Source organism: Arctopsyche grandis, chromosome 12 (assembly GCF_051622035.1).
Source record: "Arctopsyche grandis isolate Sample6627 chromosome 12, ASM5162203v2, whole genome shotgun sequence".
Lineage (NCBI taxonomy): Eukaryota > Metazoa > Arthropoda > Insecta > Trichoptera > Hydropsychidae > Arctopsyche > Arctopsyche grandis.
Genome location: NC_135366.1, coordinates 21,496,027 through 21,522,861, shown reverse-complemented (window position 1 = coordinate 21,522,861; position 26,835 = coordinate 21,496,027). Strand labels below are relative to the sequence as shown.

Genomic DNA, 26,835 nt, shown 5'->3' with positions numbered 1-26,835 from the left:
TGCAACGCCGGACGGTCGTTTATGAAATATAATAAAGGAATTTGAAATATAAAATTTAATTTTAAAAGTCTTCGGATATCTCTGCCTCACTTTGTGATATGAAACGAGACTCGAAGGAAGCGTTCGAGGACGGCAGTCGTAGTAGCACCTGAGAAATGTCGAATATGCGGAACGTCCAGCTTCGCCGTTCCGGAACCGGAAGTCGAGCGTCTGTCGCTCCGGCATTAGTCGCCGTTGTGATTTATAATCCGGCGCACCATTCAAGGTGCAACGGTCCACGTCTTGGGTCCGGCCGCGAGCTGCATATTCAATTATTATTACGACCGTAGGATGAATTATGCACGTGATTGCCATCGAACCGGGTTTACCGACCGGTTCGACGGTGACCGGTACGTGCGTTCGAATCCACATGTCTATGTATGTATGTGTGCTCAAACCGGACGTACTGTTCACTGCGCACTGTCCGTTAGGGGAGGTTTGCTTTTGGGTATTTGTGTTCGAATGTGTTTAGACTTGACCGATTGTGCCGTACTCGGAGGTGTTTGCTGTGTGCATAATTTGGGGGATTGTTGGAAAATTAATCGGAAAATTAATGTATTCCTATGCTCGTCTAAATGTTGGGCAGGTATTGGCGTACTGTGAAAATTCATATTTTTATTACACAGTAAATGAAGTCTTCCCGAAGTTGTAAAATAAAATATTGGTACGTGCTATATAATATGAAATACATATACTGTATGTTCAGTATCGAAAAGTGGTAAGTAAAAGGAAAATCATTTTTGTCAGTGCCTTTTTCATCACGAGCCCTGTATATGAGAATCAGTGGCACCTGTCTGACAAGGTTCTAATTACATATGAACATACATATACACAGTGACGTAGCGAAGGGGGGAGTCCGGGGGATCTGGACCCCCCCCCCCTTGGCGGATCGTGGTCGGCGGCAAAATATCCCACTCCTGTCGCAATTGATCGTTTGTACCATTTTTGGATAGTTTTTTATCACAAATCCATGACAGATTTTTAGGATATAAACATATACTTGAAAATTTCCAATGTTTGCTTCCTGATGGAAAAAGCTTTCAACCATCAAGTGTTTTAAAAAATAATAAAAAGACTTTGGGGGAATTTTACAACCAAGATATTTATATTTTGTGGGCCTTGCATTCAAACTGGAGAGTTGGAAATGTGATGACAATATATGTATAAGTACTAGTGAAAATCGACCAAAAAACGCACTAGATGCAATTGCAATTTGCAATCCTTCAATATTCCCCAATATTTACATTCTTCTAAAAATTCTAGCAACTTTTAGACTAGCAAATATAATAAATTTTAATTCTAGCAAATATAATAAATTTAAATTCTAGCAAATATAATAAATTTTAATTCTAGCAAATTCTGACAACAGCCACAAGTGAACGGAGCTTTTCCACACTACTTGCTTTATTAAATATTCATAGGGATATAAATGTTAGTGCAGGAAAAATATATGATATGTTTACAATAAAGACGCGAAGATTGGATCTGTGAATTTCGTAATTTTTTAAAGTATTCATTATTTTTATTACATACCTCCTTTGCATTTCACATGGCTTTCGTGTTAGTGGTCATTTTTATCTCTTATCCGATCGTTTTCATACTTTGCCATATTGCTCATTTTGGTCATCAATATACGTTAATGTATCGTCTGCCATTACGTTGGAGATAAAATATCGTATACAACGCGTTTTATTTTATTTGAATTTTGTTCATACTATATTTTTATTACGTATTTACTTTATTTTTATATGTTGTGATTTTATATTAATTAAATATAAATTATATAACTTATTTTGCCTTTTTTCCTGGCTACGCCACTGCATATACATATGTATGTATGTATCTAAAATAATCTTAATTGAAAAACGTTACCTAAAAAAACATTTATTAAAAAATTTAAATCTATTAATAAATGTTCATTTATCTATTTAACTAAGAAATTACTTCAGAAATTCACCAAGAAGTTTGCTTAAAGATATAATATCTTATATATAAAACTTATATATGTATATAAAACGAAAGCGTCTGTAATTTGGTTCTGATTGGTTGTCGTCAAAGTTGTTTCTGATTGGGTCCGATTAGTCAAAGACGTTTGTGATTGGCCAGTCGTTTTTTTCGATTTAAATAATAAATTTTATAAAAAAACGACTTTTTCTTCTTGGTTTTCATTAAATTTTTATTTACCGGGCGAAGCCAGGTAGCACCACTAGTTACATATATTTATAAAAACACGAGGGATGTTTGTATGTATGCCTTTATGCAGATTTAAAAAATAAATATTGTAATTATCAAAAATGGGGTACAGAATGAGCGAATTGACTGAAAGGGCTGTACATGTTGAAACTGCTAGCAACAATAGCCTCGGGTGTGGTTGATGAATCTCCTTTCTAAAACCACGCTTTGAAATATCAACGGGTGCAACATTATTTTTATATATTACATTAAAAAGCATGAATTATAAAATATATCAAGTAAAATTTGGATGTTTGGACTGTTTGGATTTTTTCCAGCTAAAAATTTGTGTTTTAAGTCAAAATAATGCAAACCTGCGAGGTTAATTATTATAATTAGCTATAAACATAATTTTATCGTGTATTAAACGTTGAATTATATTAAATAAATGCTCATTCCAAGGTGGATAGCATTCACACACTGACCGTTGAGCGCGGCGCGTACTGAATTTCGCATATGTGAGGCACGCGCACAAGTGACTAATAATTATTTCTGCACGAAAATAATTATTTCTGTTCATATTGATCAAGGTTTTAATTTCATAATTTTATAAATCAAATCATAAGGGTTTTGATGAGGAATACATAAAATATAAGGACCCTGCATTCAGTATATTCGAAGAACTAAAATAAAATACAAGTCCTAGTCACTCGCTATCCATCACGGTGTGGCAAGTGTAAATGAACGTTTTTCGTTATTTTTTTTTATTATGAATTATTTTTCTGTACTAATTTTTTTTTACGTCTATCTTTTTTACGTGCAAAAAAATATCTGCTATTCGTTTTAATATAAATTTTCCGATTATACAAAACCAGCACAAATTTTTCAACCAACTTTCCATGTTTCATTTTCATTTGAAAATTTTACAATTAAATTATTAAGTAACAAACCGAGTTACTTGAAATGAATTTTTGTGTCTCGGACAAAAAACTTTTTTTTTCACTCTAAGATAATAAGAAAATTTAATATAAGACATCCCACACTTTCTCCCGTCCTACCTGGACATTTGAAACATTCATTCGTTGTCGTGGGCGTCCGAAAAAAAAGTAAAAATTCACAACATCCACTTTCTTATTTATCATCGCGTTTTACGCAACTAGTAACCGGAGAGCTCTCAGTAAGTTATGACGATGGAGATAATAAAAGCAGACACATTCGAATGATGTGCCGAAGGGAGAGCAGTCGGATGGGGAAAGATTGCACACACGACGGTCCATTAACCAGCATCGTCGGTTGAAATAATCCGAATCGGTCGCAATGAAAAACCCATAAAATATGTGTTGGCAGCCAAACTTGGCTCTCGGACGCCTTTCTGGATACCCTTGATCTTGACACATATTCCCGAGAGTTCGCGGCGAAGTGACCTTTAAAACCCGGCGGGATCATTTGTAACCCCGTTTTTTCCTTCGCTTTTCCCTGGGAATACTGAGGGGGGAGGGATAGGTCTCCGAATACGTTGTACATTCCCATCCGGAACGACGATATTTCACGTGTACATAAATATACATTTTCGCGTATATCCCCCGGTCGCATATTTCCCCTTTTGTCTCCTGCGTCGGCCTTACCGTCTCACTCTTTGTTACTTTTCACAACACTTTTCCGACCCGTCCCCCGCCCCATCCCTCGCTCGCGCTCCTCTTCCCGTAATCTCTCCCTATTTTATGTATATTTATCGTTGTTCACGCACTGAATTGATATTTATTTCATTTAACTCGTGCGATAAAGTTTGAATCATGGATTTTTTTTGTTGGTCGTTGTTCAAATGTAGCCTAAAGGAGGTTTGAGCTTGAATTTGCTTTTGTATTTTATTTTTTTTGTAATTTTAAGGAAGTTTTTCTCTGACTTTTATGCAAATCTGCTGTTTTAATAAGTATTATGGTGCTATTTTTTATTCCATTTATATATATATATATATATATATATATATATATATATATATATATATATATATATATATATATATATATATATATATATATATATATATATATATATATATATATATATATATATATATATATATATATATATATATATATATATATATATATATATATATATATATATGTATATATGTATATATATATATATATATATGTCGTTGTTCAAATGTAGCCTAAAGGAGGTTTGAGCTTGAATTTGCTTTTGTATTTTATTTTTTTTGTAATTTTAAGGAAGTTTTTCTCTGACTTTTATGCAAATCTGCTGTTTTAATAAGTATTATGGTGCTATTTTTTATTCCATTTATATATATATATATATATATATATATATATATATATATATATATATATATATATATATATATATATATATATATATATATATATATATATATATATATATATATATATATATATATATATATATATATATATATATATATATATATATATATGTAGCATCAATAGATGAAAATTTGTGATTCCAAAAAATTTTGATCTAGAGATTTTAACTGATTCGATCGATATTTTCCGATCGATTGAGTATATTTTCCGTAAAAGTTAAAAAATACTTATGTAGAAGCATACATATGTACATATTTATTTATTTATTTATTTATTTATTTTAAAAAATCAATACCACAGAGACTTGACAGGTTGCCCCAAAGCGTTAATGTGATTTTAATACAAATAATAAAAATCATAAAAATTACAAAAAAAACATCATAAAAAAAATAATAAAAATCATAAATAAAAAAAAACATAAGAAAATAATAAAAATCATAAATAAAAAAAAAACATCATAAAAAAATAATAAAAATCAAGTAAAAAATATGTACACAAAATAAAAACAAAGAAATAAGATTGAAAAATTTATATCGTGCTATTTAGGATGTGTTCCACCAACTCAACATAACCGGCATCGAATAGGTCCAAGTAATGTGCCAGTAAGTTAAGGAGTCGAACAGCTCTCGAGAGGGGGGAGTTCATGAGCACGTTTGATTTAGCCCTAATTGGTAAAAATATATCATGTTTTCTTAAAACTCTACGATTTTCCGGGGCCCAGAATTTTAGTTTCTCCAGGATAGTGGGATTGTGAATCTCTCCTCTAAGTAATTTTACGAAATGTTTCCCAAGAAATAAATCTCTTCTCTTTGCCAGGGAGTTGAAACCCAAAGATCCCAAGACAAAGGCACTAGGGAACAGATATGGATAAAATCCAAATGTCTTCAGATATAAAAATCTAAGGAATTTCCTTTGGACTCGTTCCAACATTAGAGAGTAACGAAGTTGATAGGGAGACCATATAATGGAGCCAAACTCGAGCACACTGCGAACTAATGTACAATATAAGAGACGAATGGCAGTGAGCCCTAGTTCGGACGAATTACGGATTACGAATCCAAGGATTTTTGTTGCCCTATCACAGATATTCTCAATGTGAATGTTGAAACTCCAACTATTTTCGAAGACTATTCCCAGATCAGATATAAATAATTCTCTCTGAAGAAGAGAATCATGAAATTTATACGGATATTTAATAGGAGAACGAGAACGAGAGTAAGAAATGACCCGACACTTTAGGATATTGAAGGGAAGTTTATTAACATTAGCCCATTCATAAATAGAATTCAAATCCTCTTGCAAATAAAGAGCGTCAGGTAAATCAATTATTCTCTTATAGATTTTTAAGTCATCCGCATATAATAAAAATTTAGAATGGTGAATAGAAGATTGAATATCGTTGATAAATATTAGGAATAATAAAGGGCCAAGATTTGATCCTTGGGGAATCCCAGAAGTGGCAACATACTCATAAGAAAAGCAACTCCCAAACTTAACGAATTGACGTCGATCCTGTAAATAAGAAATAAAAAGACCAACAAGATTATAAGTAAATCCAATAAAACTTAATTTACTAACCAAAATTTTATGATCAACTTTATCAAACGCCTTCTCAAAATCAGTATATATTACATCCATTTGATTATTACAATCCAAAGTGCTGGTTATGTCATTAGAGAAACATAACAAGTTGGTAATGGCTGATCTGGCCGGACGAAAGCCATGCTGCTGATCAATGAGCATACTTTGAAAGTGATTAAAAATGTATCTGTGTAATATTACCTCAAACATTTTGGCTGGCGCTGACAAGATAGTTATTGGTCTGTAGTTCCTTACACAAGATTTATCGTCCTTCTTATGAATAGGAGTTACTTTAGAGCATTTCCATAAATTGGGGAATGAAGAGTTCCTTAGAATTAAATTAAAAATGAATTTTAAAGGTTCTAAGAGACTAACCTCACATCCTTTTAGGATGTAATTAGGGATGGAGTCAGGACCGGAAGAATAAATATTTTTTAACTTTAGAAAGCCATATTTCAGATCGGAAGAGTCAAGATGATTAATCGCTAAAGTGGGGAAAGTAAATTCCGAGTCATTGGTAGGTTCCATGGAATCAGTAGGATTATTGAAAACTGATTTAAAAAAGTCGGCAAATCCATTAGCAATGTTTTGATCACCCTCTAACAATCCAGAATCATTGTACATAATGGTCGACTTTACACGATTTACACGTTTAGAATTAAAGAAGTTCCAGAATTTCTTAGGGTTTTTAACTATGGAACTTTCACAATCAGCTACATAAACATTATATGCATTATTAATTAATTTCTTAATTTCCGTACGTAAAATACGGAAATTATTTAAGATAAGAGGATTGCTCGATTTCTTCCAGAGTTTATGTGTTTGATATTTACTTTTTAAGAGATTAATAATTTCTTTAGTAAACCAAGGCGGATAAATCCTTTTACTCGTCACTAATCCTTTCAACCGAAAACAATCATTAAAAATAGAATATATAATGTCATAGAAATTAGAGAGGGCCAAATTAACATCTTTGCACTCAAAAACTCGCTCCCATTGACAATTACAAAGAATATCATTTAAATATTTGAAATCAACATTTGTAAATAACCATCCATTTATGACAAAGGTATTAAGACAGTTATTTATTAAACGAAGTGAGGAATAAGTTATAGTTAATTTTAAATGAATATCAAGAGCAGGATGATAGCTGTCTTCAGGAACCAAGGAATCAACTGAATTTGAAATAATAATATTCTGACAATCTAAATTTGTTAATAGAAAATCCAACATGGAATTATTAAAATAGTTTCGAATAGTATTAATTTGTTTTAAGTTGAATAAAGATATAAAAAAATTAAGGTCATCAGGAAAACAGTTAGAAGAATTCAGATTAAAATCTCCAGATATAAAAATGCGACCATTACTTAAATGTGAATAATTAGATATAATTAAATCAAAAAATCGCTTATAAATATTTGGTGGAGATCTTGGTGGAAAATAAATAGTACATATGTATATAAAAAAAGGAATGTTAACAAATCTTAGTTTTAGCCATACACATTCATGAATGTCCTCAAGATGACAAAGTCTTTCAACCGAAATAATATTTGTATTTTTAACTGCTAGAAGAACACCACCACCTCTGGCAGATCTATCATGGCGATATATATTGAAACTGCTGTCAAGTACTTCGGCATCATGTACAGATGAGTTTAGCCATGTTTCAGTAATAGCAAGGACGTCAATAGATCTAGAAGCGGCGTTGTTGTAGAATTCCTTGAGTTTTGTATTTAAACCCCGCACATTTTGATAATAAAGTTTAATGTTACGGGTCACGGGTTTGGGCAATCGGTTTCGAAGAGATTTTTTTGAGAAATAACCATTCTCTTATGCCAGTACCCATAGGCCAAAATTCAGGATTGATAATTATATTAAAAGTTTCAGTATCTACACTAATTTTAAATGACGAGCACATGTCAGTTTTAGCAACCTGAGAAACGTTGATTCTTTTATTTTTAATTTTATTTAATATGAACTGTTTCACAGTATCACAAGTGCAGTTATTTGCCAAATTAAAAACGTGTACATTCTTCAATTTCGGAATAGTGGCCACCTGTAAAGTTTTATCAGGTGCTCCAGATCCACGAGTGTATGGCAGTCTCCCGGAAGAAGTCCCAGCGACCTGACTGAACGAATTTGAAGGATCTACAGTAGAAGCAGAAGCAGGAGCACAAGAGACAGGAACATAATCAGATGTTGAAGCAGAAGCTGATGTAAGTGTAGCTGAAGATGAAGATGGCAGAGGTGAAGCAGTAGAAGATAGCGCTGCGACCTGACTGTAAGATTTCGCAGGTTTTATAGGAGAAGGAGGAGAAGCAGAAACAGAAACAGTAGAAGCAGAAACAGTAGCACACCCAGGAGTAGATGCTGAAGCTAAAGCAGACGCGAGTGAAGTTGAAGCTGAATAAGGCGGAGGTGAAACGGTAGAGGATGCCGCTATAACGTCATACGGGCATCTGACAGGTGTTTGTTTATGTACTGTAGTATTGTTACATTCAGTTGACAGTGTGGAGAGTTCTCGTAATGTTACCTCGCCCGATTGCAGAGTTGTAGGTTCAACAAAAACAGCTGGAGCCAGAGCTGCTGGAAAGGGACGACACATCATCCTCTTTATTTCACCGACATCAGTGTGGATAGTCTGGAGGGACTCCACAGCGATTTTTAGCGAGGCCAGGTTATTAAAAGCGACGCGTGCGATGGATACTATATTTTTAATTTCGTCGCTGATGTATCGCACCCTGTCCTTGGTAAGGACATTGGCACCAGATCCTTTTTTTGAAAGGTCCGCGAGTATTCTCTGGCTTATAGTAACAATATCCTCCATGGTAGAATGCGAACGATTTAACACGTCCAGACACAACGATAGCACATACAAGCATATTGTCACGTTCTAGGGGTTGTTTGTATTATATAGTTTTCTTTAATTTTATAATAAGTTCTAACACAAGTAATGCGAAATGAAAGGATTCGTCTAAGCACTAAATCTTATTAAATTATTTTAACTTTTAAGAATACTCTTTAAATAATTCTTCACTTTACTTTGAAAAAGTTCCTAAAAGTTAGAACAGGTGCAGTTACAACCCTTTCAAAATAAGGTAACGAATTATTTGTATATTTAAAACTATCTGAAACCTTAACTTAAAATTGGAACGTTGAACTGGAGACGAGGGTGAAGTAGGTACTGAATTAATAAAATAATATGAGCTTATGCTCGTACTGACTGAACTGATTATGTTCGTACTGTACTGACTCTTGAACTTGTTTATGATTTGCTGATCTCAATGTTTTATGTTGCTTTAATTAAAACCGTAGAAGCTTGATGATTTCAACGTTTGGAGTTTGTCTTATCGCATTATTACATTTTTGGAAGTCTCAAATTATTTTAATTTAGACCGTGAAAATTTAAAAGTGGTGTGAGATACATAAGAATATTTACTCGCTTGTTTATTAATATAATAGTTTTACTTTCAATGTCATTGAAAAATCACTTTATAATTTTAAAATGTAATGAAAAGACTGTTAATAAATGCAATAATTATAATGAAAAAAACTTACAATATTACATTACGGAATGAAAATTTGCAATATTATATTTGAATATGTTAGTTTTCATTGAATTATATACGAACAAGCAAGCATCACCCATTAAAATTTAACATTTTCTGAAGTTTGAATTGGTCGAATAAGTGGTTTTATACAGTCTCGCTCTCCAAATAGACGGGTTCCAGTTGTTAATCGCGGGTTTCATGTGTCACTTCAGTTTGCGCTTTATCTCGGTCCCGTGCAATTTGGTCGAAACGAGTGTCGTTTCGGGCCGACACAAACACCGACTTGCATCCAGCTGCAGTTTGTGATGTGCAACCGTCACGGAATGCAGTTAACTTTCGATGTCGAAGTTTCTGGCAGTGCGGGTCACTCGCAGGCCGCTTTTCAAACGGAAACCCCCAACTTTATCCAGACAGACAAGACTATCGACATTTTGCAAAATCATCGAATTAAATTACGCCTCGGGATCGTTTTATATTTCCATTGTTACGCAAAGAGCTGGCGATGGTGGGAGCCGCACTTTATCGTACAAAGAGCCGCATGCGGCTTCGGAGTCTTCGCTCCCCTACCACTGCTCTATTCAATGATGCAGTATTGCATTGCAAAAAATAGTCTCACATATGTGAAGAGGATATATTTTAATGCCGTGGTTACCACTCGTACGTACACTCACGGATACGTCGAAAAAATAAATAATTCTGTGGAGGCAGCCCTGAGTCTGAGAGCAGTGGCGTCGCGTTGCGCACGCCAGTCGTAAACCCAACTAAACTGTGCAATATCATTTATCTCAACGCCTCGAGTAAATATTGTTCTTAATTTAATTCAAGTTGTAGTCCCCGACGAACACACAAGTCACAATGTAGCCTGAGTGGGATTAAAGCTAGGTGTCGGCCACGTACTCCACACTCTCTCTCTCTCTACGCCACTGAATTTCGAATGTAACACAGGGTGACTTTAAGGCTGTACGTATCGCAGACGCTGTAGAGTGTAAATTAATTTTATTCATTCAAAGTTGTACTTATGTAGGTATATATGAATTTATATGTACACTGTGTAGTTGACGTACTGCTCTAAATTTGAAGTGAATACCTTCATCGTCAGATTTTCTCACGAATATGTATGAATATACTACATTTAATGGTACATAAAGTTCTTACATTGCTTTGAAGTCTTAAACCTACTATCAGGATCTGTTTGCCTTTTGTACACAATTTTAGAATGTATTTTATGGTCTTTATACGCAAAGCTAGGAACCTCAAAGGGATATGTACTTACTATATACATAAATATTTGGAAGAAGTATGACAAATCCTGTCAAAAGCTCAGTTGTCCGTAAACTGTCTTAGAGCTTTCGAGATTTTTACTGTTCCTTATATGATTTTGTCAAATATCTTTATTTATATTTAGATTATCGTTTATTTGATTTTAAGATTTTTTTTTGTTTTTATAGTATTTAAATTCAGTTGAAATTTATTGAATTAAATTATATGAACAGTTATTGTTTTTTTTTTGTATTTTATCGACAAACATTCTAGAATTTTAATAATTTTGAACTTGTTCATTTTTTACTTCACGTCCCTAGTAATTATGTATGTGCGTGGTAGACATTATCATTTTGTTGTACCTGCTGCCCGCACAGTTCTTTATCGAATGGCTCCTATTCCAAAAATATCCGATTTCTCAACGAAAACGTTGCTGTTGAGCCCGAATATGATTGGAATTTTGATCTTCTGTCTTCCAAATTTGGACCTCTCAGAGATGTTTTTTATTTGCGGCTAGTTCTTATATATTGGTGCTGGCTGTAGATGCAAGACATTCCCTACTTTGCATTATATTTTATTATTTGATATTTTTACTTTTTATCTGCTGCTGTTTTTAAATGAGTTTTTTTTTGTCTGTGTCATTTTCCTCATCTCTCTGTATTTTTTCAAATATTGTGACGCATTAGAGACTCCTGTTATTTTTTTTTATTTTATTCATTTATATAATTTTAGCTATTTAGCTAATTTAATAAATACATTCTTAATTACATAACTCTAAAATTTTATGTTTAACTTATATGTAATGTCCCTCACAGAGGTGTTTCCTCGCACCTCACAAGAATGCATCCACGTTCTTAGAAGACCTGATGCACTTAGGGAGGGTATTGTACATGAGCACACCCCTGTGAAAAAAACCCCCCACTTTCTTTTTCCTTACTCTACTTACAACTAATTTGTCCTTATTTCTAGTATAAATAAGGACAAATTAGTATAAATAAGGACAAAATCTAACTTATAAACAAAAGACAATGTACTAAGATTTAAACTAATTCCAATACTCATCCATCCCATTTAATCTAAAATACTTCTTATACTTTTTAATCTACCCACATTCAAAATACCTCTCATAGCTTTATTTTGTAATTTTTTTATAAATAAATTTCCTAAATCTTGGCCATTAAACATGGTAAGCACAGTGGCACAATAAACCACATGTGACAATGCCATTATTGTTATGTTATGCCACAATGGTACAAACGTAAACTTAAAATTATAAAAAAGATTACCTTTTTGAGTTGTGTAGTTCCATTGGCTTCATTCATATAGTCTTCCTTGTGCGATACTACTGTACTGTGAATATATTTCTGAAACTTGTTTAAGAACTCAAACACGCAATTCAATCCCGACTCCTATGAACACTTTTTTGCTGCGGAACTGTCTTCTCTGTTCTGAATTCGTTTGCAAGTACAATATTGTACTCGAGATATTACCCAGACCTGTCGCTGCACAAGAAACGACGTCGCTCGAAGGTTTGTTTCAACGCCGACGTCTCGTGTTATTCATCAAATTGTGATTTAATGTAGAGTTACTTGTTGGAATAGTAAGCGCTGGCAGCTTCTTGTTATCGTAAAGCCAACACGGCGTGTACGAGCTTAATATGCGCACGTGTTGCGACGAATCTCTCGCGGCGCACGTGTGACGACCGCTCCGGGGCCACACTCTAATTACGAGACGAGATGCATCTAGACGCGAAACTTCTCGCCTAAGCTCTCCTCCCGAGAGGAAATAAACTGTCTTTGGGTTTTTAGATTCGTATACATACATATGTAGATATAGTTCCCCAAATCAATACATTAGATTTGGTTCTTTGAGCGTTTCTAGTACCGAATGTTTGTCTGTTTTTTTTCATCAAATGAGTCGACATAGTCTCGTGGAAGGTCTTCTTCTTCTTCTAATGCCGAATTCGTATTTGGACGTAGGCATTAAATACCATGGGCAGACATCGTTTATGGCCCGTGCGAGTTTCGCCCTATCATGGGTAAGCCGAAACAATTTGTCGGGTCCGAGTCCCATCCATGATCTGATGTTCCACAGTCAAGAGAGCTTCTTTCTCCCAAGTAGGGATCCCAATCGAATATTCGAATATTCGAGTATTCGAATATTATTCGTGTATATATTTTTTTATAAACTAAATACACAAAATCAACATGAAAAGAGTGATAACGAAGAAGCTGACGATTATGAAGAAAATTAAATATATAATGGGGATAATTGTGATAAAAATGAAGAAAATAAAGAAAATGAAATGTCTACATGTGAAGAACAGATTTGTATTCATTAAATACGGAAATGTTTGAAGAAAATCACTTTCCGATCGATAATAATCTCTACAAAATTTTAGAAAACATCAGAAAAATAACACGAATATTTAAGAAGTCACCGGCGAAATATACATTTTTACAAGAAATCATAATGAATAAAGAAAATAAAAAATTGGTAAATTATTATTGGCTGTAAAAACGAGGTGGAATTCAATGATAAGACGATTAATTAAAATTTATGCTTGGTACATATGTAATTACCTTTTTTTTCATTTTCGAATATATTCGAATATTTGAATAGCTCTTGATTTACTATTCGATATTCGAATAGTTGAAGTCGACGAATATTTGGGATCCCTACTCCCAAGCCACCGTTTGCTTTATATTTTCCCCTCTATGATTGTTTGTAGAAGGTGATATTTGGGGCTGCGAATAACGTGGCCAAAATATTCCATCTTACGGCACTTTATCTTATCAAGAACCTCTCTCTTGTTATGAAGAAGACCGTTTCATTCCTCACACGTTCCTTCCATGAGATCTTTAACATCATCCGGTAACGTCACATTTAAAAGGTCTCTATCCTGTTCAGGCTTGCGTGGAAGGTCAATTTTGCCATAGTGATATTACAGAGTAGTTCCAAGTCGTCACTATGGCTAAATAAAAATAGATACAATGAGAAAAAAATAAAATAAAATATTAATAAAAAACCAAATTAGTATACATATAAAATGATGCCCATGGCAACAAGCGACAAAACCATCAAATTGGTGCGTGCCCCGGATGAAGAGAATAAATTACGATAGCTAATGTATCTGAGTTGACTGGGAACATTGAAGCTGAATTCTGCAATAATTTGAAAATTGTTTACCAAACCAACAAGTAATTTATAAAAATGTTTCGCCAAATATCCTACGTCGTGATTTGAGGGAATTATAACCTTGTGTTTCCTACAGGTAAGCACTAGGATAGAGCCAAGGATAGCGACTGTAAGCTATCATGTATGTTTATCTGAAAAACCTCCTCTATACTCTCGAGGCGAATATTACGCAGAAGAGCATATTAAATTTGTTGCTATTTTTAAATATGTACTAACATGTATATTCAAATGTATAGTTTTTCGCTTATTTATTATATTATACTATTGCACGATTTTTTCATACTTCGTATCATCTATGTACATATTTTAAAATTTACCTAGTTATTATACGGATAGAATATATTTGCGTGTACTGAACTTTTTTTTTTGAATATAGTTAGTTTTTTTCTGAAAGGTTGACCTCATCACTTGCGAACATCCCCTCAAAGTGAGTCGCGAACTTTTGACACGGCTCGAACTTCGTTAAAATTGAAAAAATATTTTAATAATAAATTGACATTCGGCAACACCTGCTCCGACTCGACTCATCGCCCTTTAATAATATGTTAATCACGGTCACCTTTTCCCACCCACCCTCCCCCACATTTCACTCGCCCACATTTTTAAATCTGTCCGCGGGATAATCTAGAGCGGGTGAAAAACTTTTTTAATGCCTTTTGTTAGAGCGCCCACTCGGGCGGTGCGCCCACTTGAGAGGAGGGCGGCATTGTGCTACACAATGAGCCGCCCCTCCCCTCTACGTCCCCTTCCTAAAGAGACGCCCCGGGGCGCCTCTGGCGATGCTGCGATAGTGTCGCCGCGACAAAACCCGTGGCAGTCCTGTTTTATCACCTTGTTTAGTCTAAATGCAAAAGGGTAAGTAGGAAAGTTTGCGCACACGGATGCAAATGTGCGGCTTTGCCTCCCCCCATCACCCCTCAACCCTATTTCCCGAGACTGATGTACGACCCTGGATGAGGAATCGACGCATAAAGAGCGACACCACTCGGAAATTTTCGATTAGCATCGGCAATAGGTGGAATTTAGTAGGTATAGGGCGCTTCTTTTAAGGTGTCATTCCACTATTTATCGCGTGATAAAATTTCCAGCTCTACTTGGTACTTTAGAAGCTGTTCGAAACTAACGAATTGTGACTACAGTGGACTGTAAAACGTTTAAATAAAATTTAATAGATTATTTTTGAATTTATACTGCATTTTAATGCATTTACATATATAATATGTATAGAAAGATATGAACGAAAGCTTAACTTTCGAAAGCTGATTTCGCATACTACAAGTATTTTGCTCTTCTTTTTTATAAATTGAACTGAATCGTGTCACCATGTTGCGTCAAACTATTTTACAAAATTTCCATCGCATACGTCTTTTCGTTAACGAGATAATCTAGGCGGCTGGGGCGACCTTTGACAGTTTTGAGTGAGTGCATGTGCAGCGCCGTGCAGGGACGGGGTGCGATAAGGCGACTGACTTCTCACAGGAGCGAGGAAGGGATGCTGGGCTATGGGCTTGAGAGGGATGGAGAAATGGGGTGGTATGTGCAGCTAACCAGAACCACTCTAGGCACACCCTCGCTCATCTGCATACCGAGATTCGCCAACAGCTAGATTATTATCGTTCCTTAACAACGTGCTAACCCACTTTGCCCCACGTGCGCAATTTCATATGCAATCGTTTCGACCGTCAAATTTTATTTAAATACTACCCTTAGTCGACGCAGTGTTTGCAAGTGTATATGTTTGTAATGTCTAAACGTAAAAGTTTGTATCAAAAGATATATTAATTTAGCAAATGTTTGGATACTCGCGTACCTTGAGTAACTTTTAATATTACATATATGTACATATATTTGATCATTTACAAATGTACCAAGAAAACTCAATTATAAATTTATATAATTGATGCAGACTATATATGACTCTTCGTTATTTATGTAGGAAAAGGTCAATAGGGATATATCAGTATATGTATGTACATATGTATGTACAATATTTATCTATTTAGTGACAACTGTATTTTTGAAAGTATAAAGTTTGTCATAAAAAATCAACAACAAACAAAGTATATAATAAATGCAGTATATTATTCTTCATTCTTCACGTTGGAAAAGGTCAAAAAAGTTGTGAAGATATGTATATTCAAACCTAGTAATTATTAGAAAAGTCATTCAATACATATAATGACACAAAGTGTTAACACTTGCTTTATTGTGCTAAAAAAATCCACTAACTACTGTGTTGGATGCCAAGCATCCATGTGTATTCGTTAGGCACGAGTACAAGGGTTTTCCCACGAAAGTAATTATTTCTGTTGATACTGATCAATGTTTTTATTTCGTAATGACATAGTTTGATTCATAGAGGTTTTTATGAGAAATATATACAATATGAAGACTTTGCATTCAATATATTTGGAGAAATACAATAAAGTATAAATCCTGGTCACTCGCTATTCGTTACAGTAAAGGTTAAAAATATTCTCGTTCTTTTTTTTCTAGATTTTTTGTGATAGATTCTCCTTGAGAGGTACCTCAAATACCCTTTTTTTATTTTACTTACTGCGTAGATTTTTCGCAAGAAAGTATAATTTTATTTAATTTTGAAATCCAGTTGAGTACAAAAATTGCTTCTCTGATCCTTTAAGATTGATGATTTTTTATAACTTCACCAAATTTACTTTTGACTTCAAGCAGAATGAAAATCTGTATAAGTAACAAATTTTATTAGATTATCATTTGAGGTATTTTCCTGATGTTCGTTTCAGTCCACCAACTACAAACAATTGCAAAATGAGTTAGAAATAGATCTAAAAATACTCTTTTAGACTTTTTGCCACTAGCTAATGGTTTTGCCATTAGTCAAGCGGGGTGAGTAATACTCCTATGAGCTTTAAAGGTTAATCAAACAATATAATACTCAATACGATAATCACATATGAAATCGAATACGTGCTTACATACGATAAACTATTCAAATGAAAAAGTAGCGACCAATCGAGGGATACTAGCGCCGTCTCGTAAGGCATTAGGGCACATTCATCAAGGGCGGGCTCGTGGGTTTGTTTGCGTTTTAATTTTGTTTTCAGTTTGAATTTTAAAGCAATTCGTAATAAGGAGACGGTGTGCAGCGAGGTACAAGGTTCCGGTTGCGCAGGGGCGCCCATAAAGAAGTAACGATCGCCGCCCCGTCTTCGCAGCGCTAAACCGAAAATCGCCGGCTAAATTATTTTATGGCCATCCACTTTCCTTCCACTCGGCAAGTGCCGGCATTAAGCTCCGTCTTCCCCGTCCATCTCTCCCTTTCACCAGCCACCCCTCTCTGGCCACCCCCGACTCTTTGTTCCCGTTCGTTATTATCGGGAGCGCGCCTAACTAACGTGGCCGCACGCCCCTGCTCGGCCCCGGGCCATGTGTCTAACTTACGGCCACCGCGTTCAATTTAAGACCTACCTGTCCAGGGTGACCAGAAGTAACACCGGAGAATGTCTATATGTACATACATATCTACCTTATATGTATGTATGTAATAGCTATGTATGTAGTAATATGAACTCCGGAGCGATTCGAAAGTTTCTGCGCTGAATTGTGAAATTTATCTGTGAAACTATGAAAAAGAATTTTAATTAAAAATATTTTTTGATATTTCAAATCTTTTCTGATAGTTCCGGGTACTTTAAACGATTCCGATCGGTCCTGATGCCAGTATAGAATTATTTTTTTTTACCATGGCGTCAATACGGGATTGCTCCCAAGGCGACAACTATGGCCAACTTTGTACTTTTTTATAAGAAAAATTTATTTATTACATATAAATAAATACCAGGAAAGACTTACAAGTAAACCCCAATGCGCCTTCCTGGCCAATTGCAAACATCGATAAATAATTTATAGCGAAAATTTACAGAGCATCATAGAGACTTCTATGGATAAATTTGCATTTTTTTTAATTCGATACGTTGAAATTTGCGGACAAATCTATGGACAGATTTGCGGTATTTAATAAATCAGCGAATTCAAGATGTTGTAAACTCAAATTTTGCCAATTTTTTAGAACAGTTTCAATGAAAACAGACAAATTGGTAAACTCTGATAGGAAACGAACCGCCTTATAGTGAAATATCCCAAGGTCTGGCTAACAGCACATCCGGGTATTGAACCACACAATTGAAAGCATTACACGCTTACCATTTATCTATTCAGCTCAATTAAATAGGAACCGTTTCAACAATGAAATCAGACAAATTGGCGAACTCCGATAGGAAACATATGTATATCTAAGATTTGGCTAGCAACACAACAACATGTATCGAACTCGTGATCCCTTAGTTCTTAAGCTTATACGCTACCCACTGAGTTATGTTGCTAGTTTTTAATATACGGTTTTTACGGTAGCAAATCTAATGGTATTTTAAAGGCCCGTCTAGAACAGACAAAGAAAACGAATATGAACATGATTTCAAAAAAATATAGAATATATTTAAAAGTTTCATGAAGTTTAGTTTTTAACTTTTCTGGCTTCGTTTGTATTGAAAATTATGTCTTTTCCATAAGATCAATATTTCTTGAATATATACATACATAAATTAAATCACATGCATTCATAAATTTCTAGGTCATGGCAAAATATTTCCAATAAATACATACAAAATAGTATTCGTAAAATGGTTTCACGGTTTGATTTTAAAGCAGAAAATTTCTAAATGGAGGTGAAGGTGTTATTAAGTAAGTTCTAGTAATTTTAATTTTATTGCATAATTTACTGAACATCAAACGCCAATGACACAAATCGTTGCATTTATGTATACATATGTACATCGTGTTTATTATTTGAAAAGGACAGTTTAAAAACTGAATGTATTATTCAATTGATAATATAATTAATATGTAATGTAATATGTATGAATATAATTCAATTGCACATACGACACCATAGTACTAATTTTACATTAACACTTTGACGCGCTGCACACTTAATTTGAGGGCTTGTATCCATCCACCTTTAACAGCCTCCAGTAACGGTCAAGGTTCAACCTTATTGTCCCCTTCAATTACTCGACACTGTTTCATTACAGCATCACCTCAACTAACCCCCAACTATAAACCGGGCGTGCAAGTCTCTCTGTGAAAACGTTCAATTAACCCCCGCCCCGTAAAAAGAAATAGGTGAAATAATAATAATCTCGTCGTCATCATTGAACTTTCCGACTTTTTTGTGCGGTTCGCTTCCGAAATTTGAATAAAGCCCGTATTGTGTGTGCGTAATAGGATTTTTTATTTCATTACGATGATAATCCAATGTTTATTGAGTTCTATACGTTGGATTGCGGTGTTCAGCCCCTATAATCCGCCGCCCCGTCCCTTCCTCACCCTGAAACCCACCCACCTTCTCTCTCCTCCCCTTCCTCACTCTCTCTCTCTCTCAATGTGTGTAATTTGAATTTTATACATTCTCAAATATTCTAATTTCGCTTTCATTTCCGCACACATCCGACACGTTCCGCCAAAATTGTGCGGAAGGTGAATAAATTAGCATAAGGGTTTCTAATATTGAACCGATGAATAATTTATTTCATATAATCTTTTCGCACATTAACGCTTTCACAATTAAAACGAACCCTCTGTTTTATTTTTGTTTTTGAATAAGGAGTCTGCGTATCCTTTCAGAGGCAGTATAAATCTATCTTTACATGCTTTTAATAATGAAAACGAACCACAAACTGAGGATACGTTGCCAATTAGTTTAGAACCGTTTTAACAATGAAATCAATTAAATAATTGGCAAACTATGATAGGAAACCATCAACCTGGAGTCACAAACATACAAACATATGTATGTTTATCCAAGGCCAGGCCAGTAAAATAATTATTTCTGAATAGACCCGAAAATGTAATTCCTACACATGTAGCAATAAAACTCCCTTAAAACTTCCAGCACTGTGATAGATAGCAAGTGACCAGGAATTTTTACATTTCATTTTTTATCTACAAATATACTGAATGCAGGGTCTTAATATTTTATTTATTCCTCATCAAAACCATTATGATTCGAATAATGCAGTAACAACATTAAAACATTGATCAATATCAACAGAAATACCTCACAGATGTAAGAGAGAGAGAGGGAATTTAGTACGCGCCGCGCTCAGTTTTTTTTATTAAATTTATTTGAATCGAAAAAAATATAAGATTCAACCAATTGAATTGTCGTCATAGAAACTTGGTTTTGTTTACGAAGTTCCCAACCAAAGATACTTACATACATACTTACATACATACAAAGTCTCTTTCGAAATTATATATTAGATTATAATAATTAACCTTGCAGATTTGGTATTATTTCAATTTAAACACACATATTTTTAACTAGACGTTTGGCGTCCAGCACCATGGCTAGCGGATTTTTTTTAGCATAGTAAGACAATTTTTTGTAAAAAAAATAATTTATTAATCTGGTGACTGACAAAAAGAATAAAACTTTAAATCTGGTAATGTGATTTCCACTTTGGTCCATTTGCTATTTAAAAAATAAATTTGTTAACAATTTAAAACTATTTCAATCGGAACAGACGAGTGCATGCATGGTCGATGAAAACGCATATTACATCCCGGCGCGTATAAAGTTCGGGATAAGATCTTTGCTTTTTGTCACAAAGTTTTTGTTTTCAAAACGGCCGGCTCGCCTCCAAAAAAGCTCGCCGCCCATGTCCACAACCCTATCCAGAGCAAAGTAATAAAAAAGTTTTCGAGCACACGGAGATACATGTATGTACATATGTATGTATGTATAAAGGGAGGGGGCTTTGGTTTTGTGCAAACTAGAAGGGTATGATGGCCGCTCTTTTGTCTTCGATAATAAGTATTCGCGCGGACAATAAAAAAAGGTACCTAAAAATATGCACAAACCACACTTTTCACCGCCTCTTTCAGCCGGTTCATATCGCTTGCATATTTCATAAGTGCATCGCGTGCATATTGCAAGTCCGTTACTATCTTGTGTCGCACACACAAAGAATCACGTTTCCTTTGTTCAACTTTTTAAAAGTCTAAAAAATAAACCTCGCCGGGCTGAGCAAAGCTTGAATTATTTCTCACCATACACATGTATACATGTGAGCCGCTATATTTGAAAGTGGTGGAAGTCCAATTTTCAGTTCCAAAAGAACTTTTTTATGTTTGACTTAATTCACAAATTGTTATCACTTATTTTAATTCGATACGTGCAGAATCTCAGAAATTTGATTATACGTATTACAGGCCATCAGTATCGTTTAGCGCAAAATATTATAATTTCTTGACATGAAGAAAAGTGGACTTATGCCACTTTCAAATATAACGGCTCATATGTAACCTTAAAAGCTATTTAAATAAAATTGATATTATCAAATTTATAGAAAACACTACATAATTGACCGTGTAAATTAATCCGTTAATGTAAAAATGAGCATTTTAAGCGAACTTTCAAAAGATAATTGTTCAAGATTCTTATTTTTTGAATAAAAATCAAGTAGCCAATGCCCCATTAAGAACGGCCTACTACTGTATATAGTACGAAAAACGGGTTACGTCGCAAAAATAAATCGCTGCCAGGATAACCGCCGCTACGAAAACCGCGTGCGCGGCTCCTGGCGCACGAAAATTCACCGAACCATATAGTGTTTTTTGTTCTATATTATTTTAAACACAAAATATTTCTTAATTAATAGTTTTTATTAATGAACAAAAATGCACGTGTACGCGGGGCTCCACGTGAATAAAATTATTTCTGTTGATATTTATCAATGTTTTTATTTTGTAATGATATAATTCGAATCATAGAGGTTGTGGTGAGGAATACATAAAATATGAAGACCCTGCATTCAGTATATTTGGAATTATAAAATAAAATATAAGTCTTGGTTACTCGCTATCAATTACAGTGCGGCGAGTTTTAAGACATTTTATTAAATGCATTATAATATTTATGTATATATCAAATTATTTTCATTTTTAAGATAAATCGTTTGAATGTTTGTATTGTAAGAAATATGATCTTTTGATAAGTTTGATTCTTGCTCGAACTATTACAGTATATTTTCTATTTTGAAAGTTGGGAGAAAAACATGACGGCTTATTCGAAAAGTTGAAATTTTAGAATGACCAATTACGCGTAAAAATACTGAATTACACTCCATTAAGCCACGTTGTGGCTGGCGGTAACTCTAAACGTTCATCTCCAGTTACTTAACTGCAGATGAAGACACCATTAACGGCAGCATCTTCGACCGGCGACAAAGAGAGAAATGGGGAAGTTTCGAATCTCACGAAAAAAATATGAAAAGAAGGTGGTGCAAAATCCACGTCGGAGGTTCCAAAATCTTTTCAATTGAGGAACTTCTATGGGTTTCTAGAGAGGGAAAAATGTCAACGAGAGCTGTGGACGCCAAAGAAAAATCCCCTTCGGTTCGAATGTCGCGTAGGGAAATATCTGTTCTCGGTGGCGGCGTCGAATGTAGAAGAAGATAAAAACGAGACTCCCCAGAAAACTCATTGATATATCTATTTCGAGGGACGCTTAGGGGTGCTCGTCACCCCCTGTTGAAACTTTATTGCCGTTGGAAGAAGTTGGGTAATTGGTATTTATATCGGCACATGAACGAACGCTCACTTCAGTAACGGTTTCAAATGAAAGCATATAATATTTTATGTATGTATGTTGTATATTCCAACAAATGGCATATTGAAATGATGAATACATTATCTTCACCGATTGTGAATGAAGATTGGAATTGAAACTTTCAATAAAAGGCAAAAAAAAGATCAAAGATTTCTTTGATTCACTGGAATAACAATAATTTCGTTTATTACGGTCGCATAAGAGGATTTATATATGTACATTTTAAGTACGACTTGAACGCAATACTGCAGACTGACTGTAACCTAACGAGCCATTATTGTAAATAGTCATTCGTACTCTATTTAAAGATATACATACATACATTTCTAATTGGTATGCAATAGATATTCTTAGACTTCACCATCATAATATTATTTTAACATAATATTTCACACCTTACGGTTTGATGTATGTTTAGCATACATATGTGGTTTTTCCTCAAATAAATCTGAAATGATTGCGATTTTAGTGTCTAGTTTGATGGCTGATTTCGCCCGATTGAAATTGTAAACTGATTTTTCTTTAAACTCTGTATTAAAAAGTATATGATATTGTATTTTAAAACGTTGTAAAAATCGTCCTAGGTTTGAAATATTGGTCCATTTTCCACCCTGAAAGGTTGCGAACGGCTCGTCGCCGATGAAGTGGAGTTGGACGGTATCGCCGGGACCACAACAGCCCCTAAGCCGATTTGCCAGTGGCCGAGTACCCGAGGGTTGCCGAGCCGACTTTTTGTCAAATGAATCTCACTTTATATATGAAAATGCTTGTCTCCGGCGCATTTTAAGCTCTCCATTTCGTAAGCCTCTGCGCGCGCACATGTATCACCGGCTTACCTCTCTCACTATACGTATTGTCTCGTCGTTCTATTTGTTTCCAATTTTGTCGCAATTTTAAAACCAAAGTCTACATTTATACATTTGACATATAAAAATATATATTTTCTTTCATATTTGAAGTAAATCATTCAAAATTATTCAAAAAGTTGCACTTTATCAACGTACATATGTATGTATTTGTACATTTGAGCCGTTATATTTGAAAGTGGAAAAAGTTCACTTTTCTTCTTTTCGAGAAATATCTCGCGAAACATTAAATATAATCTTTTGCGTTTAACAATATATAAAAATATTGGTGGCCTGTTATACATTTATTCTGCTTCATCGAGATTCTGAATATATCGAAATAAAATAAGTGATTGCAATTTGTGTATCAAGTCAAACAGAAATAGTGATTTTGTAACTGAAAATTGTCAATTTCAAATATAATCACTCCACATAACGGTCTACACTTCACATATGTATATAATTAATTGTTTGTATTTAAAATTAAATAAAAGCAAAAAAAAATTTGTACATAGAAAAATATATATTTATAATAATACTTTTTGAATAGATGATATATAATTATTAAGCACTTTAGTTAGTAATTACTATGTATGTAGTCGATCTATCATGACTTTGAAAAATTTAATTTGTACTTTGACTATTCAAATGTCAAATGACTTGTTTTATAAGTCGGAAAAAATTGATTCGCCAAATTGTTTGTTATTTACATTCACTTTACAAAGAAAAGCACTCGTTTGTTTATTTTGAAATTCCATAATAATATTCGATTGACAATTTCCCATGAAATAAATATACTCGTTATTGTATTTTCGGAAATGGTTCGTTATGTAATATTAAAAGAAGCTTCACAGTTGTAAAAATAACCAAATAATAATATAAAATTTACATTGTTTTAGATTTTGAATAAAAAATTATTTAAAATCTCCTTACATAATCTCGAAAGTAAGCTTTTCGATATTAGATTTAGATATGTCTAAATAATGCTTTTAAACTGGCACTTATCATTGTATAACCGCTGTGTATATTATTTATTTTAATTTTTTCTTTTGATAACGCTGGCATTTACAATGGAAATCACGCAATGAAAATTTCGACTGCGAAAAGCGCTGGAAATGGGGGAAAATTGTCGGAACCCAAATCTGGCATACAATAGAATATATACGCATTCATATATGTATATGTATATAGATACATATATAAACATACGCATATATATTTAATTTTATTTGAACAATTTAGGTTGTTTGTTGAATGCGGTCGCGATTTCGAGATAAATTCACACCGTTGTGTGTATTGCGCGTTTTTGGATACAAAATAAAACTCCCATAATATTTTTTTTTTCATTTTATTTCGAACGCGAAGGGAAAAAATCCGCATATACGAATATGTGGGTCGGTTCGCGTGTCCCGTCTAGCCTGGCAATAAATAAGCATTATACTTTGTTAATTCAATGAAAACGACCATTTTTCGGTGGGGCTGTTTCCTAGATTGCTGACCGTTTAGTATATTTTATTGTGAAACTTCATACACATACACACACTGGGGCATATCACGATTCTATCTTCCTAACAAATGGCTGCCGGTTAAATAGGACATTGATATATTAATGCTCTGGCTAGAGTGAGTGGATTTGACCAAAGCCAAAATTGTACGGAGGCCTCTATTGAAATGCTCGAGCACGCGAAAAAAAATTGTCGAGCTTTGAAAATTCTAAATAAAATCATAATTTTACGTTTTAAATATATAGCCCGGTGAAATATTACAGACGAGTGTAATTTTATTATATTGATTATGATATAAGATTATAATTTGAGTATCTTTTTATTGCATATATGTACATAGTAGGTTGCTGTTTTTTTTAATATGACTCGAGTATTTTTTTAAGCTACATCTCAACTTTAAAATCGTCTTTATATGTGTATTTGTACATTATGTGTATTACAACATTAAAAATGTGAAATTCTATTCAAATACATTGTTTAAATACAAATAACATTGAAGGCTGTATTTACACTAATTTGTACGCTCCTTACCGTTCATACGTAATAAATATATATACAGGTATTTTATGAATGAAATTGTGTACTAGCTAATTGTGGGCTTTAATTATTCGTGTATTTCTCTGAGAAGTTTAATATTAAATAAATCTTGTTTGTAAACACTTAAGTGGAAAGTTCTCAATCTTTAACGTTATTAATTAATATGACTCAAAGCAAAATGTTGAAGTCTATACACATGTCCATAGGTAGATCTATTAATATTTTTATTTCGAAGTATTGTACATACATATGTAGATTAAGACAACTAAGATTTGATTAGTTAGATGAATTAATCTATCATTCTGGACTCATCAAATGTCCATTCTTTAATATTACATCATTTTTCACATTTCTTCAATTTTGTTGAATAATCAACTGTCAAAATAAATTTATAATATGTATTTACCTATCATTAATATAACTGATCAATTATTACAATGATTGAATGCATTTTTACAGGCTAAACATTATTCGATGAATGATTGAATCAAAATAGAAGTTGTGTTTTAAAATGAAATATATAGGATTATATTAGTGTGTAAAGTTTTATTATGAATTGTTTCGAAATAGTGTATGTATATATTTTATGGCATGGAGGACATATTTCTCAAGAATTCTCATTTGTAAAGCAATCTCTTGAATATGAGATGGCGAATGCGATTTTCCATCATTAAAATTGAACGCTGCAAGCCGGAAAACCGTAAGCGTTAGACGATAACCGTCAACATTAAAAGGAAAATCTGGTTTACGAGTTTGTTTTACTGCCGTCTAGTAGTTTCGTTTACATTATATTCGCCTCGGGTTCAATTTTGTGGTTTTGGCGTTCGTTTGTTCCGTTACAATTTTTTCTTAGTGTATTATTTTTTTACTCGCTTTCGTTACTCCCCCGCCCGTTTGCGCCACTCATTTCTGCCGCTTTTCTTTCTTTAGCCGGAGAAAGAGAAATGGATTCTCGGATTATCATTATTCGCCGCGGAATTTCTTTTTTATTCCTCCGAGTGTACCATCAGAATATGGTTAGCCGCTTTTTATCCGCCTCTCCTCGGACGAAACAAATAAGCCGTAATATTATCTGAACGATGCAAAATATGGAACGCTTCCAGGCGAATCGTCACGCTGATATGGTCCTGGCCATATGTATCAACGGAG

The 26,835-nt window shown here is 34.0% G+C and overlaps 2 protein-coding genes across 17 annotated transcripts in view; one reads left to right on the top strand and one right to left on the bottom strand.

Annotated features, from left to right (window-relative positions):
- Rbp6 (RNA-binding protein 6) overlaps positions 1-26,835 on the top strand; it is a 1,062,622-nt gene that overhangs the window by 590,206 nt on the left and 445,581 nt on the right. The window lies entirely within an intron of this gene.
- On the bottom strand, positions 3,941-8,745 carry LOC143920134 (uncharacterized). The gene is made up of 3 exons (XM_077442851.1): positions 8,498-8,745; positions 8,057-8,419; positions 3,941-4,040 (listed from the first exon to the last, which is right to left on the bottom strand). The coding sequence occupies exons 1-3, from the start codon at positions 8,743-8,745 to the stop codon at positions 3,941-3,943; spliced, it is 711 nt and encodes a 236-aa protein (XP_077298977.1).

What these genes read in the sequence shown, in the direction of transcription:
- LOC143920134 (XM_077442851.1), bottom strand. Translation starts at nt 8,745, where the DNA reads ATGTGTCGTCCCTTTCCAGCAGCTCTGGCTCCAGCTGTTTTTGTTGAA. An exon ending in GCTTCAGCATCTACTCCTGG is followed by an intron (nt 8,420 to 8,497) that starts GTGTGCTACTGT and finishes GAAATCTTACAG; the next exon opens with TCAGGTCGCAGCGCTATCTT. An exon ending in CAGGTTGCTAAAACTGACAT is followed by an intron (nt 4,041 to 8,056) that starts GTGCTCGTCATT and finishes AACCTCCTTTAG; the next exon opens with GCTACATTTGAACAACGACC.